General features: G+C 42.8%; 1 protein-coding gene across 8 annotated transcripts in view; it reads right to left on the bottom strand.

Moving 5' to 3' along the window:
* Window positions 1–15,074, bottom strand: part of R3HDM2 (R3H domain containing 2) — a 91,544-nt gene that overhangs the window by 52,247 nt on the left and 24,223 nt on the right. For all 8 annotated transcript variants that reach the window (XM_033137360.1, XM_033137369.1, XM_033137379.1 and 5 more), the window contains exons 2-7: window positions 11,881–12,077; window positions 10,989–11,030; window positions 6,922–7,008; window positions 5,224–5,350; window positions 4,017–4,095; window positions 2,302–2,361 (exon numbers count right to left, since the gene is read on the bottom strand). In XM_033137360.1, the coding sequence (XP_032993251.1) occupies window positions 2,302–2,361; window positions 4,017–4,095; window positions 5,224–5,350; window positions 6,922–7,008; window positions 10,989–11,030; window positions 11,881–12,045 (560 nt within the window). In that variant the 5' untranslated portion in view covers window positions 12,046–12,077. The remainder of the gene's footprint in view (window positions 1–2,301; window positions 2,362–4,016; window positions 4,096–5,223; window positions 5,351–6,921; window positions 7,009–10,988; window positions 11,031–11,880; window positions 12,078–15,074) is intronic.

A 15,074-nucleotide genomic window follows, 5' to 3' on the forward strand; every position in this document is an offset into this window, starting at 1 on the left:
GACAAGAAGTGTGCATACACATGAAAGCTCATACCAAGAGCAAACTTAGTTGGTCTCTAAGGTGCTACTGGAAGGAATTTTTTATTTTTTATTTTGTTTTGGCAAAATTATTCCTTCACCTTTAAATTTATTTTGGTTTTCCTAGCAATGTTAGTTATAGGATATGCAAGGCCTTTGGGTCACCTAGGCTCCAAAGTTCAAGAGCATTACAGATGTTCAACTCGAGCACATGATACGCAATTGGAACCCCACAACATAAAGGCACTGGAAACTGCCAAATTGGCTTACAGCACTGGTGACCATCTTTTCCAATAAGTGTCTACTTAGATAAGCAGCAACTCTCCAAAGTTTCAGGCAGGCAGAGGTCTACCTCAGTATCCCTTCCCTATAAAGATCCTTTTTTGTGGAGATGCTAGGGACTGAACCTGAGATCTTCTGCTCTTCCAGTGAGCTATCAGTCCCATGAGTAACCTGATGCTCATGCACTGAATAATGTCTAAGTGTATGTGTTCAACATATATTTGCCTATATTTCTGATCCAAGGCTTCATATGTTTATGCAAATATGAAGTGGGTGTTATTAAGCATGATGCTGATCTCCCACTGTGTATATCAGCATAGAAATAAGCAGCAGGATAGGGAAGCCTTGTCCACTTCTGGGTGCCACAATTTAAGATGGATGTTGAAAAGCTGAAACATGTACAGACGAGGGCAACCAAGATGATCAACGGTCCGGAAACTAAGCCTTATGAGAAATGGTTGAAGGAGTTGGGTATGTTTAGCCTGGAAAAGAGGAGACTCAGGGGAGATAGGATAGCCATCTTCAAATATCATAAGGGCTGTCATATGGGAAATGGAGCAAGTTTCTTTTCTCCTGCTCTGCAGAGTAGGGCACAAACCAATGGATTCAAGTTACAAGAAAGGAGATTCCGACTAAACATCAGGAAGAACTTTCTGTCACTAAGAGCTGTTTGACAGTGGAACGGTCTCCGTTGGGAGGTGATGGACTTTCGTTCCTTGGAGGTTTTTAAGCAGAGGTTGGATGGCCATCTGTCATGCTTAGCTAAGATTCCTGTATTGCAGGGGGTTGGAGTAGATGGCCCTTGGGCTCCCTTCCAACTCTACAACTCTGTGCAACCCTACACCAGCAATCTTGTGTTTCTTCCCGACTGAGCATGAGCAAGCTTGTTATGGGTAGAGAAGCATGACTCACGAGATGTCTCTATTTGTGACTGAAGCTCATGTTCCCATGGAAAAAGCTCATTGGCAAAAAGTATGCTCTTGGTAAACATGAAGACAGTTTCAAACCCTGGAATTCCCATTTAGAGAATACTAAAGAAGGGCTTCTAAATGAAGGCAGAACAATACGGAGAACACCTGAGTCCTGGTTCAGGCATTCATAGAACGCAAGAAGACATATGCGTCCATGTACTGGCCTCACCCCCCAAAGTCCCGACCCACTCAATGCAGAAGCCCCATTCATACCCTCCCACTCAATGCAGAAAAGTGAAGAATAGAACAGGTTGAGCACATCCACCCGCAACACACTTTATCATCATCATCATCACATCTATGGTTGTTAAAGTTGCAGCCCAGGACTTCCTCCTTCTCTCATCTCCAGAAATGTTCTGTAAATTTCAATGCATGACATTATGAGACACATCTCACAAGTGAGAGAGAGAGCAAGGAAACTCCATGTGATATCACCATTCATGCAAACTTAGTAACAGTAACTGGAAAAGAGGTGAAGAAATGGAAACATAGGGTAGCTGCGCATTCTTCATATTGTACCGTTCTAATCCAATACCCCAGAGCAGGGGTGGCTAAACTGTGGCACATTAGCTGCTGTGGGACTATGATTCCCACCACCCATGACCACTGTCCACAATGACTGAGGCGCTGTAGTTTAGCAACATCTCAAGCATCACAGATTAGCCACCCCAGCCTTAGGGCAGAGATAGCCAACAAGGTATGCTTCAGAAATTGTTGCACTACGATTCCCATCAGCCTCAGACAGTATAGGATGGGAGGGATGATAGGATTTCAATCAGGGAGGGTGTGAGTTGGAGTCCACAATGTCTGGAGGGCACCACATTGACTACCCCTGCTCTAGAGAGTCACAGTCATTTAAGGAAGAATGTACAGGGCTAGACAGAATCTATATAAAGGCAGCCTACATGTGTCAGATAAATACTGTATACATTTCTAAGCATTGTTTGAAAATCAGCAGCATAATTATTGAACATTCTCAAACAAATCAGTCTTTAAGTCACCCTGTCTTACAGACCAGTACATTACTTACTTGTTATCATTAATAAATTCCAGAATCTCCTGTTCCAATTTTAGCAGCATCATTCTGTCCCTTGGAGGGTGGGAGAGAGAGCAGGGAAAAAAGGAGAGGAAAAATCATTCAGAGCAGAAATGGCTATACAATTCTCTCTGAAAAATCTGAAGATTAATATCCTCCTCCACTCCAATATTAATCAAAAAGTTCAATGTAATTCAACATTGAAGACATCACTACCCACCCTGCATTGGCAGATGCAGAACAGATGTAGGAAGTTAAAAGTAGACCGTTCCTGTTCAGGTGGATTTATTTTGGTGCAGTGATTATGCTTCTAGAAGCACAATATCCCATGGGCTCTCATTGTGCTTGTATTATTGAACAGAAACAGTACATCAGAACATAGGCAATGACTGGCATTCCGTTTTGACATTGTTTATTAGTGAGATGGCAGGAGGCACTTTACAGAGAACTATTTGGAAGCTATTTATAGGTGCTTTTTAGAGCTGTTAAGATTCCTTCCTGACTAACTCATTCCACTTATTTTTTCTCTTTCTGTTCTTATGCAAAGTATAAGAATGCATCTGTTTTGTTAGTCTGCAATGCTAGAATTATTCTAAACTTGCTAGGATACTCCAGGGGGTCCAAGTGAATATTGCATAGTTATTGAAGCAAAGTGGATATTGGATGGGAGACCACTATATTCGCCATATAACAACAGGGCTAAGTATTAAATATTTGTTTATGAATAATTCCACGGGGGTTTGAGCCAGTGTGGTGTAATTGTTAAGAGTGTTGGACTAGAACTGGGAGAGCAGGATTCACATCCTAACTCAGCCATGAAGCTCACTGGGTGTCCCTGGGCCAGTCTCCATCTCTTAGCCTAACCTACTTCACAAGGTTGTTGTGAGGATGAAATGTGGAAGAGAACAATGGACACCACTTTGAGATCCTCAGAAGATAAAGGTGATATATAAATGTAATAAATAAGCAATAATTGGAAGAAGAAGAATATGACAACAACTAGACCAGGGATAAGGAACCTGTGGCCTTCTAGTTGGACTCCAACACACCTCAGCCCTAGCAACAGTATAGTCAGGGATGATGGGAGTTGAAGTTCAGAGGTGTCAGGGCGTGGGGGGACTCAGGTTCCCCATCTCCAGCCCAGAGAGCCCACTAGATACTTTCTCACTCTCTGAGCTTGGACCCTCTTTAATCTCTTACTCATGGCTAGCACCAGTGGTTAGGCAAGTCAGAGCACTGAGAGAAAATTCATTTTAAAGGAAACCCAAGGGAAGGCATCCTTAGTGGACCCTAATGAGGTGCTGCCTAAGAATGTCACATGCTGAGACACGGTCTGGACCCCAAAACCACTGAACCACTTATTCCAAGGCCTCACCATGGCCACTTTATGCTCAAGATGCTGGAAAGTAAGATACTAACATCATATCACAAGTGCCTTTGTGGCTAACAGGGCTGGACAAACAGAGTCCATTCTAGAGGATTCTCAATTAGTGCTCTTTAACACTTCCCAAATCTCATGAGTTAAAGAGCCCATTGATAGGTGCTTGCCTACCTCCACTATGCAGCTACCACCAACACCACCATAGATTCCAACAGTTGCTGATGCTTTCTGTTCCCTCTCCCATCCTTTCTCTTTAACCATGCAAGTTTGCAGGAACACCGCCTTATTCCCACTTGCAAATCTGCCACATAACCACAGAGGAACCTACCTTGGGTTTTTCTTCAGTGTACTAACTAAAAATTCATGCAAATCTATTCCAGTGGAGTCTGTGTATTCCTGGCTGGAATCTATAACAAAGAAAACAGCAACATACTCAATAAATGCCATGCTCACAGGGAGAATATCCACAGAGATCTGACAGTGTTGGAAGGACCAAGTTAACTGCTGCCTCTGCCATCACCACAACCATGGCTTCCTTTGGAGTCAATGGTGGAAAGACCATTTGTAGGACATAACTCTAGCACTTTGAAAGAGCAACAGGCCATATTTGAGGGCAAGGTTACCACCCGAGAACCTTCAAATTTATTGATTTCATACCCACCCTTTAGCTGCTTGTTCGACCACCAACTGCCTGAACAATCATATGCTAAATTATTGTACCTGACAAGATTACTGGCTTTGCACAAATCTCGGAAGGAGAACTTCTTAAATTTACAACAAGCACTGCTTTGTGGAACAGAATGTGGACCGGAAAGGAAAAGGGATTAATTAAAGGCTTGTCTGATCAGTTAAGGTGTGTAATGACTGTTTTCTCAAGATTTTCATTAGTGGTCTAGCTGTGCCCATGTGAGCAAAGAATTTCAGAGTGCTAAGGATACCAAGGAAATTTGATCTTTGCAAATTCTAATATGAATTGATGTGGACTGAGTCAGCCATTGCCTGTAACACATGTATGTATAGAGATGTGTACTTTCAAAGATATGTTTAAAATAATTATTGAAATATATACTTAAATGCCATTTTCTGCAGATTGTTTTTTTATTGTAGATTAGCATAAAAATGGAATGGAATGGAATAAACTTACAGGTGGACACATGCAAATGGGAATCAGTGGGGATGGAAAAACTTTGGCTCTCCAGATGTTCCTAGACTTCTGCTATCATCATCCCTCTCTATTCGCCATGCAGGCTGAGGCTGATAGGAACGGGAATCCAACAACAGCTGGAGTGCCACAGATTCCTCATCCTTGTGATATAGACTGGAAATCCATTCCTGGAAAGTTGTGGCAGATGCCCTTATTAGACAGACAGACAGACAGACAGACGTTGTAATACCCATTTCCCTTTATCATGTGGTCTGCTTGAATGTACAAACCGAAGAGAAAGTCCCAGACCTCTGGTAAATAGGGAAACAGAAACTACTGCTCATCTTTGCCCACAGAAACCAAGTGCATTCCAGAACTGATACTGTCTTACCTCTAGATAGCATTTTCTTGGGTGCCTTCTCCTTATTTTTCTCTTTTTCTTCTTTTTCAGGGCCATCTTTTGCAGACTTGTCGTCTTCCTTGTCCGAGGGGCAGCTGATGTGCAACTGTATGGTATCCTAGCAACAGGGCAAAATCCACACTTTGAAGGCCTCAGAGCTGATGTTTTGCAACCATCAGAAGCTGGAAATATGGTATGGTGACCGATTTGATTCCAATAAGAATTTTTACTTCTGGGTAGAATGGCTAAGAATATAAGAAGAGCTTGCTGGACTAGGCCAGTGGCCCATCCAGTCCAGCATCCTGTTCTCACAGTGGCTGCATAGTTGCCTGTAGGAAACCAGCGAACGGGATCTGAGTACAAGAGCCCTCTCCCTTCCTGTGGTTTCCAGCAACTGGCTAGTCACCCTGGGTGATTTTTGCCTCCCTATGCAACATGTGGCTACATGCTTGCTCGTGTGGTTTATGTGGAGTTATGATTTTTATGCTATGAACCTGTTCTTAAGTTAAAAGGTTGATTGCAGTGGATAAGATGTCCTTTTAGTCCATTTGCTTCCCCTCTCCTCTCCAAATCTGACATTACTACCCAAAATAGAATGCATTAGAAGATTGTAGGTAACTGATGAGTAATTATATATTCAGGAAGTGGGGGGTTTTTGCCAGGTCAGTTAGGAACCTTGTGGATTTTTGCCTTCCTGCCTACAATGTGGCATGGCTCACTTAACTAATCTGTACTATTCTTGCAAGCCCTTGTGGTAGGTATATTTTTGTTGCTCATTTATTGCATTTATACCCCACCTTTTTCTCCGAGGAACACAGACAGGGTGGTGTAAATGGCTCTCTCCCTCCCCATTTAATCCCCTGTGAGGTAGGTTGGGCTGAGAGGCAGCAACTGGCCAAGCTTAACCAGCGAGCTTCATGGCTGTGTGGGGATTGGAACACGGGTCTCCCAATCTCTAGTCTATGATTCTAACCACAGCTGTCTCTGGCACCTTGTTTGCTCCTGTCCTTAGACTGCAGCACACTATATATAATCTGAACTAGGTGTGGCTCTGCCATATAAATGCATGCTATGGGTGCGGTTTGCTGCTATCTTATGGCTTTGAGGTTAAAATCCCCTACAGTGATCTGATCATAGGTATAGTTTGGTATCACTAGAAGATTAAAAGCTTCTTTAATACACCCTGAAAACCCTGTTTGAATTGGACTCTTTATGGTTTTAATCTTATGGCTCAAATATGCTATGTTTCAATAGGGGCTCATATAGGAAGGTATGCTTTTTAGACTTGGGAGACAGGGGCTTGCTATGAAAGCACACACACTAGCATACAGTAGGCCTGAAACTTACGCTGGGTTTGTGTTCCGGGGACTGTGCCTAAAGCCAAAATTGAGTGTAGTCAAAAGCCATTGGGGGGGATTGCCAAAGTCATTTTTCCCAGAACCCTGCTCCCTTTTTATTTTTATTTATTATTATTTGCCATGCACATAAAGTTAAATATGCACAAGCTGTGGGCTTACTGCATCCAGATAACAAATATACAATTTAACCAGGACTATCATGTTTCTTTTAAAGGCTTGAAACTTTCCTCCAGGTAAGCTTTCAACCTTGATCAGAACTATGAAGAAAATTAATCACTGAAAGCAGTCTCTCCTGTGGCTGGAAAAGTGATGTGACTACAACTAGGCTTACCTGGGTATCCAATGTCCCATCCACAAAGGGGCTAGAAGACTCTTCACATACAGCCAGGCTCCTGACTAGCTTCAGCTTTGAATTTGACTGCAAAAGGAGGGGGGGGAATCTGTAGTAAGACACAGGCAGCTAGAATTCCCTTTTAATATATGACTGAACTGCTGTTCAACTAATGCTAATTAAGTTAGCTCTATACTAATGAGAAATGCAATTACGTTTTGTCCAGTAGTAACACATGGCAAAGCAGTCAAGAAGAAGATACCAAACTGCATAGTGATTTTCTCTCCCTTAACATGCTTGATAGAGATTCAAGTCTGCCACCTGTAGAGGTACTTAGCCTCTGCTAACACAGTGACATGAAGGTCATATACACTGATAGGGTTTCTCTGAAGCTAACCAACACATTAAATAATCCGCTGACTGTTAAATCACTGATGGTAAGTGACAAAAAGGAATGACTAACTTCTTCCTGCCTTAATTGAAAGCCTGTCATTAAACTGCTGCCTTCTTGACAAACGTAGTTATTCTGGGTGATCTACTATAGTAGCATTTGAAGAAAATGCTTAAAATAAATGTCTGCCTCAGACTGTTTGGTGAATGGACCTACAAGGGAGAGAGTGTGAATGTAGCAACACAAAAGTATTTTACTTGAACAGAAGCAGTCATAGTGAAATATGGTCCTGGGAACCATAGTTAAGATATTATCTCCAATATAATAACAGGAAGTTAAAGGAGCATTATGACAAGGGCATAAGAGAATCAAACTGAAGAAAAAGTACAGTGCCGTAGCAGTTTAATCTCAAAGATTTGGGGCAGATACAAATTACAAATGCTATAAACACAAACTCTGAACTACTACTAGGTCTTAGTAAAGAAATAAACTACCACCCATCCTTTGTTGTTTTTGGACTGCAATTGTGAGCAAATACTGCTCCATAGCAAATAAAGGATTCTAGTACCTCCCTTCTCCATAACCTTTTACCTCTCTGTGTGCAGGGAAACATTTTGTACAGAGGGGAAATTAAGCATGTGACCTCTCACCCGCAGTGTAGAAGTTGTACAAGTCAAGACACAAGTTTATCACCTCAATGAGATGACCAGGTCTGGACACTTAAAGCCAGGCCAGAGATAAAGAGTTTTTCATAAAATTGCGGAGCTCAGATGGACCTCAAGTCCAACCCCCTGAAATGCTGGAATTTCAACTAAAGCATCCATGACAGATGGCCATCCAACCTCTGCTTTAAAACCTCTAATGAAAGAGTCCACCACCTTCCAAGGGAGTCCATTCCATGGTCTAACAACTCTTACTGTTAGAAAGTTCTCCCTGGTGTTTAATTGGAATCCCCTTTCTTGTAACTTGAAAACAATGGCTTGGATCCTACCCTCCAGAGCAGGAGAAAAAACAAGCTTATGCCATCTTCCATGTGACAGCCCTTTATATATTTGAATGCAGCTATCATATCTCTGTCTCCTCTTTTCTAGGCTAAACATTGTGCATGGCTTCCACAAGATACACAGGTTTCACTGAGTTTCCAAGATATTAAATATCACAATGATACCTAGGAGTAAAGGGCAACCTCTTTGCCATGCTGAGGCCTTAACTGGTTAACCGTTAAGCACAAGAGATGAACAGTGAAAAGCAAGAAGAGCAAGAAGAGTCATATCTGGAGCACTGATAGGAATGAGAGATACTGGGACTCAATGCCAAGGATCAGACCGCCTATCAAATGGCGGAGGTAAGCAAACTGGCCATACTTTGATTCTTTTATACAAGGGGAGGCCATTGTGTTCCATCAGCCATTAAGGTATTTAATGCAAAATCTGTTTCTCAACTCCTCTACGCCTCAAACATCTGGTTCAATGGCTCATTCTCCAGGTTCAATGGCTTCCAGGCAAAGTTTCTCCAGTCCCTCCTACAAGTTCCAAATTGTGTTCCAAATGCAATACTATTTTTAGAAACAGGTGAATGTCCTCTATCAACTAAAGCATGGGGGGCCTGCCCTAAGATACTGGCTCAAGATCTCTCTGTCTTTGGCCTAGGGAAGGGGTTACTTCCATACCTAAACAACGAGGAGTTTACCAGCTCATGGATGAAAATTATGGTTAGAAAAGCCACTTCAATTGATATGCCACCTTGTCTCCTGTACCATCTGGGCTACGATACCACCCTTGAATCTCTGAGGCAAAGGCAGGGACATATCACAAAGTGATCTCCAATCTCAATCTCATGTTATCTGTGGCCCATTAGCAGTAGGAATTCACTCTGGGTTCGATTTGCATATCTTTTTTAAAAGTATTTTTTATTAAAGATTTTCTTGATTTACAAAGGTGCAGTGTCTCTCTTGTATTTTTTCCATGTAACATTTTTACACATCAGTTTCATTTGTGGAGACATTAGGAAGAAAAGGGGGAGAGAGGTGGGTGGGATGGGGAGGTGGGTGGGGTGGGATGGGGTGACAATGTTTCTATTTTACTTAATATATGTAGGGTTTGGTGTCAGAGTTGTTTGTGCAGGTTCTCTGTTGTTCACTTGTGCTCCTTTGGTGGTGAGAGAGGTCGGGGTTGGCGTAGGGTGTGATTGTTCATTTGTGGTTGGCTGTGGTGGTCTTTGGTTTCCTGTGTGAGTGGGGTGGATGAGTGTTTTTGATCAGGTTAGCCATATTGATTTGTATGCTGCCAGTAGATTTTAGTCATTGTCTTGTTGGGCTGTGTGTGTGATGAAGGGGAGCCATACCAGGGTGAAGGCGTCTTCTTCTATTTGGTCCATGCTTACTCCTGACAGGTCTCTCCAGTGTCTGGTTATGATGTTTCTGGCTGCTGAAAGTAGGTGGGTTATGAGTTCTTTGTGGTATAAGTGGGCATTGTTGTCTTGGAAGATGTTTAGTAAGACCAATCCTGGGGTGATTTCTAGCACTTGCTTGGTTATCTTACATATTTCCCATATGGTTGTTGTCCAGAATCGTTGGATTTTGGGGCACTCCCACCACATGTGGAGGTATGTGCCTGTGGAGGTGCATCCTCTCCAGCATTTTGGTGAAGTTCCTGGGCATATTAGCGCTAATTTTCTTGGTGTTAGGTACCACCTGTAGGTTACTTTCAGGGCGAGTTCTTTTCTTTTCATTGACATGGATTTAAAGGGGGGTTTAGACCACATTCTGGTCCATTGGGTGGGGTTGATTTCATATCCTATGTCATCCTCCCATTGTTTTTTGATTGCGTCTAGGCAGTTCGTGGGATTCTTGAGTAGTATTTTGTATATTGTGGATACCATCCCTCTGCTGTGTCCCTTTGTTGTTAGGATGAGGTTTTTGAAGGCTGTCAGGAGTCTAGTTGCTGCTTTTACTGCTGGGTTGTTTAAGAGGGCATGTAACTGGTGTTGTGCTAACCAGGGCATTTGGGTGTCTTCTAGTTTGTCCTGCATTTCCTGTGTTAACAAAGGTTTGTTATTTTTTATAAAAGTCTGTTAGGCGATATAGGCCTTTGGTTTGCCAGGTTTTTATTTGGAGCGACACCTACATATCTTAGAAATTTGTCTGTATCAACATACCGGTGTCTTTTCACCAAAGCCAGATTAAATGTATTTCCATCAATAGTGCTAAATGGCAGACTGAGGGGCATTCCTTATCAAAATAGGATCTGTGTATGCTCTCAGGATGTCGACTGTATGAGGCATATTTTATTGCATTGCGGACAATATGATCAAGATAGGGAACTATTGATTAAACCACTATTGGCAAATTGGCCAAGTCAATCTGAAGCCTACTATACCAGATATCTTCTGGACGACAAGTCCAAAGATATCACAGTGGCCGTGGCAAAGTTTCTTTCAGTAGTCATACAACTCTCAAAGATAAACATAACCACGACCAAACAAATAATGCTTCGGTCTCCCTTCCCTAGGGGGTTGTCTGTATGAATCTGTATTTTATTCTGAATCCATGTTATGGGTCGTTGGACCACAATAAAGATTATATATATATAATGCCTAGGATGACTGCACAAAGATCAGAATCATGTAAGTTCTTGCTGCAGCATCACCTGGTAAAAAGAAATCAACAGTATCTTACCTTGGCTCTTTTTCTAGCATGCCCATGATTGGATGTCCGCCTCTGCAACAAAAAAAAAAGGAGGGAAGGAACAATGGTGGAAAAATCACTCCAGTTGTGCATGCTATGAGATGTAAGATACTTGCTAGGGAGGGGGAATCACAACTAGAGATGTAAAATTTCCGGAAATTTCAAAGCTCGGAAAAAAACCCAGTTTTTCCCTGAAAAAAACGATTTTTTTTGGAAAAATTAAAAAAATGCTACATTGCCACTTCTTTTTTCCTTTCCAGATTGAAAGTTATTCTGTTACTTTCGGATGGAGGGCAGTATACAAAACTGATGATAATAGCAGCAGCAGCAACAACAACATTGGCCTGGAAAAGATTTCCTAAAATGATCCAGCAAAGTACAGTGGTACCTCTATTTACGAACTTAACTTGTTCCAGAGGTCCGTTCTTAACCTGAAACCGTTCTTAACTAGAGGCGTGCTTTCACTAATGGGGCCTCTTGCTGCTGCTGTGCCGCCGGCACACGATTTCCGTTCGCATCCTGGGGCAAAGCTCTCAACTCAAGGTAACTCTCCCAGGTTAGCGGAGTTTGTAACCTGAGGGGTTTGTAGCTCGAGGTACCACTGTATATGGCAGCATGACAAGAACCTCACCACTGATTACCATGGCTCTTTCTCTAACAGTACCAGGTTTGCACCATGCTGAGATTAATGAGAAATTTGGTGGTAGAATACAGTACTGTAGAAGTCCAGAACTGCTGGAACCCCTAATTAAATGAACTTAACAAAAGGGCCAAAAAGGACCTCTGCCTGATACACTGTAATAGGGAGTCCAATATCCACTGCCAGTTAGCATTGGACTTTGATGGGTCTATGGGTATACATGAAAGATCTTCCTCCAATTACCTGTGAATCTTGCCGTGTACTACTCTCCTCCCCATCCTTCTCAACTTCCTCTTTGCTTGGTGACCTGGATACAAATTTGTTTTTGTTCACAGATTCCTCAACCACTTTCTTTTCCAATTCTTTCATTATCTCCAGTGTCTCCTGTGTTGTGTTGCTGTTAGACATCTTCAGCACAGTATAGCGTTAGTGATGGACACCTGCAGGTAGGGACAAAAGGGATGGAGGTCAGTGCATCCAAGAATAAAGGCTTCTCTTCCCCCTCCCCCCATTCCCTTTCTTTCCCTTTTCATTTTTATACAGAATTTCTTGTTTCCTTGCTCTTTGTCACATACTGAAGCTATACTGTACTTGCTCGGGATCTTGGCTCTAGAGTCCTTCTTCATATTATTGAAGATCTGACACTACACTTTCCATATCTCTTTATGTCATCTGCTGGAAGGGGGTGCAGATGCAATATTCCATTTGGAGTTTAACCCTTTCCCTCACCACTGCAGTCCTGACAAGTCACACACACACACACCATCTAACTGGGTCATGTGACTAAGCCGCTTCTGGCGAACCAGAGCAGCGCACAGAAACACCCTTTACCTTCCTGCCAGAGCAGTACCTATTTATCTATTTACACTTTGACGTGCTTTCAAACTGCTAGGTTGGCAGGAGCTGGGACCGAGCAATGGGAGCTCACCCCATGGCAGGGATTCAAACCGCCGACCTTCTGATCGGCAAGGCCTAGGGTCTGTGGTTTAACCCACAGCGCCACCCACATCCTCGGTGGCAGCTCTCAATCACCAGTTTAGCTGCCACATTCTGGATTAGTAGTGGTTTCCAAGTCTCCTTCAAAGGTAGCCCCATGTAGAGCGCATTGCAGTAGTCCAAGCAGGAGATAACCAGAGAATGCACCACTCTGGCGAGACAGTGTGCGGGCAGGTAGGGTCTCAGCCGGCTTACCAGATGGAGCTGGCAGACAGCTGCCCTGGATGCAGAATTAACCTGCACCCAATGGACCACTTTGAGTCCAAAATAACAACCAGGCTGCACACCTGGTCCTTTAGGGGCAGTTAACCAATTCAAGACTAGGGAGTCCCCCACACCTGCCCACTGTCCCCCAGAAACAGTACTTCTGTCTTGTCAGGATTCAACCTCAACCTGTTTGCCCCCAACAACCTCTGGACACCCACACAGGACGTTCACTGGCTTCACTGGTTTCGAAAGGTAGAGCTGGGTATCATCCACATATTGGTGAACACCCAGCCCAACTCCCCTGATGATCTCTCATAGATATGAAAAGGCATGGAGGAGAGTACAGAGCCCTGAGGCACCCCACAAGTGGGTGCCCAGGGGTCCAAGCTGCTAACTGCATCATTGCCAGTGAGAACTTCCTTCACAGTGCAAATAGCAGTGGACTAGAGGAGGCCATCTTCATCAAGATTACAGTGGCCGTGGGGGGAAGCCAAGCTCGACTTCTTCTCCACTCACTGCAGTTCCAGCTGAGCACCACCATGGCAGCTATTTTTGTTTTAAAAACCAGTCATATTAAACACAAAAACTCATTTATGCGTGGCCCTCAATGGCTTTGCTTACCAGGGGCAAAAGTAGGTTTTGCCTCCCTCCGCCACTGTGTGTGAAGGCGCCTCTGAACTATCTCACCAGTAAGTGAGTGCTTACTTCCCCACATAGAAATTCCTGACAAAGTGTTGTATTTGGTGACACTGCTCTCATGAAGCCAAAACCTACTTCCCCTACCTGGTCTGTTGCATTAAAATGGATCTTTGTAGTTCTACTTGTGTATCTGTCCACTAGCCTTTGCCTTTCTGTATCTGCTCGCTTTGTTTGCTTAACTGAAGTAAAGCCATGATAACCTGCACTTGAACCCTTCAAGTTACAGGTAGGTAGCCGTGTTGGTCTGCCATAGTCAAAACAAAATAAAACAAAATACAAAAGCTCATACCAAGAACAAACTTAGTTGGTCTCTAAGGTGCTACTAGAACGATTTATTATTATTATTATTATTATTTTGTTTTGAACCCTTCAAGAATGTGTTAGACCGGAATGCCTATACAGTTGTACCTTGGATTCCGAACGCCCTGGAACTCAGGTGTTTTGGCTCCCGAACGCCACAAACCCAGAAGTGATTGTTCCGGTTTGCAAACGTTCTTTTGGAACCCGAATGTCCAACAGGGTTTCCGTGGCTTCTGACTGGCTGCAGGAGCTTCCTGCAACCAATCAGAAGCCACGATTTAGTTTTCGAACGTTTTGGAAATTGAACAGACTTCCAGAACAGATTCCCTTCGACTTCCAAGGTATGACCTTGAACATCATAGAACTAGCCAAAACCTGTTTAAACTGCTTATACCTACCTAGTGTGCTCAGACCACTTCTAACTGCTTTTTTGCCGATATGTACTTTTCTGGATCTGTGTCAGGTCTTTGTGTAGTCTTGTGTAAAAGAGATGAGCACCACCCAAAGCTCTGGGTCAGTCCTCTTAGAGCAACAGCCCGGGGAATTGACCACTCAGCACTGTTTTAGAAACTTTCATGTTTCCTGACTTTGTCTCTTGATAGGTAGCGAACAAACAAAGGGCATATTTTTACCACAGGTCCCCTACCCAACACACTAGACACTGGGTACCCTGGTTCACTGAGAGGGATCCCACAGGTGTGTGCCATAGAAATGCACTCTGCCAACCCAAAGTACAGGTTTTCTTGCAACACACAAGCTACACATGCAACTCATCATAATTATGGGCAATTTCTCAGTGCTCTAGAACAGAAGGTCTGCGATGTAACAGAATGAACTTTCTATTTTAAAAATGTTGTAATTTTGCAACTCTCCTGCTGATTACGCTCCATTCAATGTGGATTGTTATTTTGCTATTTTGCCATGTTCTGTTTCATTATTTAAGACCTGTAAATCACTTAAAGATTCCTTTGGAAATGATATATAAATAAATAAATAAATAAATAAATAAATAAATAAATAAATAAATGGTGAAGAAAACAATCTTCCCCATGAGGAATAAAGACAAAGCCAAACTATGCATTTCAGGAACAGGAACTAAATTTTTATTTCCGTCTGGGATAAGCCTACTGAAAGAGAAGCATGCAAGGTTTAAGCACATAATTTAAGGTCAGCCATTAAATGAGCAAACATCTGTATAGGGATGTGAACCATAATCTCCCACAGTTCTGGTACGC

Source organism: Lacerta agilis, chromosome 2 (genome assembly GCF_009819535.1).
Source record: "Lacerta agilis isolate rLacAgi1 chromosome 2, rLacAgi1.pri, whole genome shotgun sequence".
NCBI lineage: Eukaryota > Metazoa > Chordata > Lepidosauria > Squamata > Lacertidae > Lacerta > Lacerta agilis.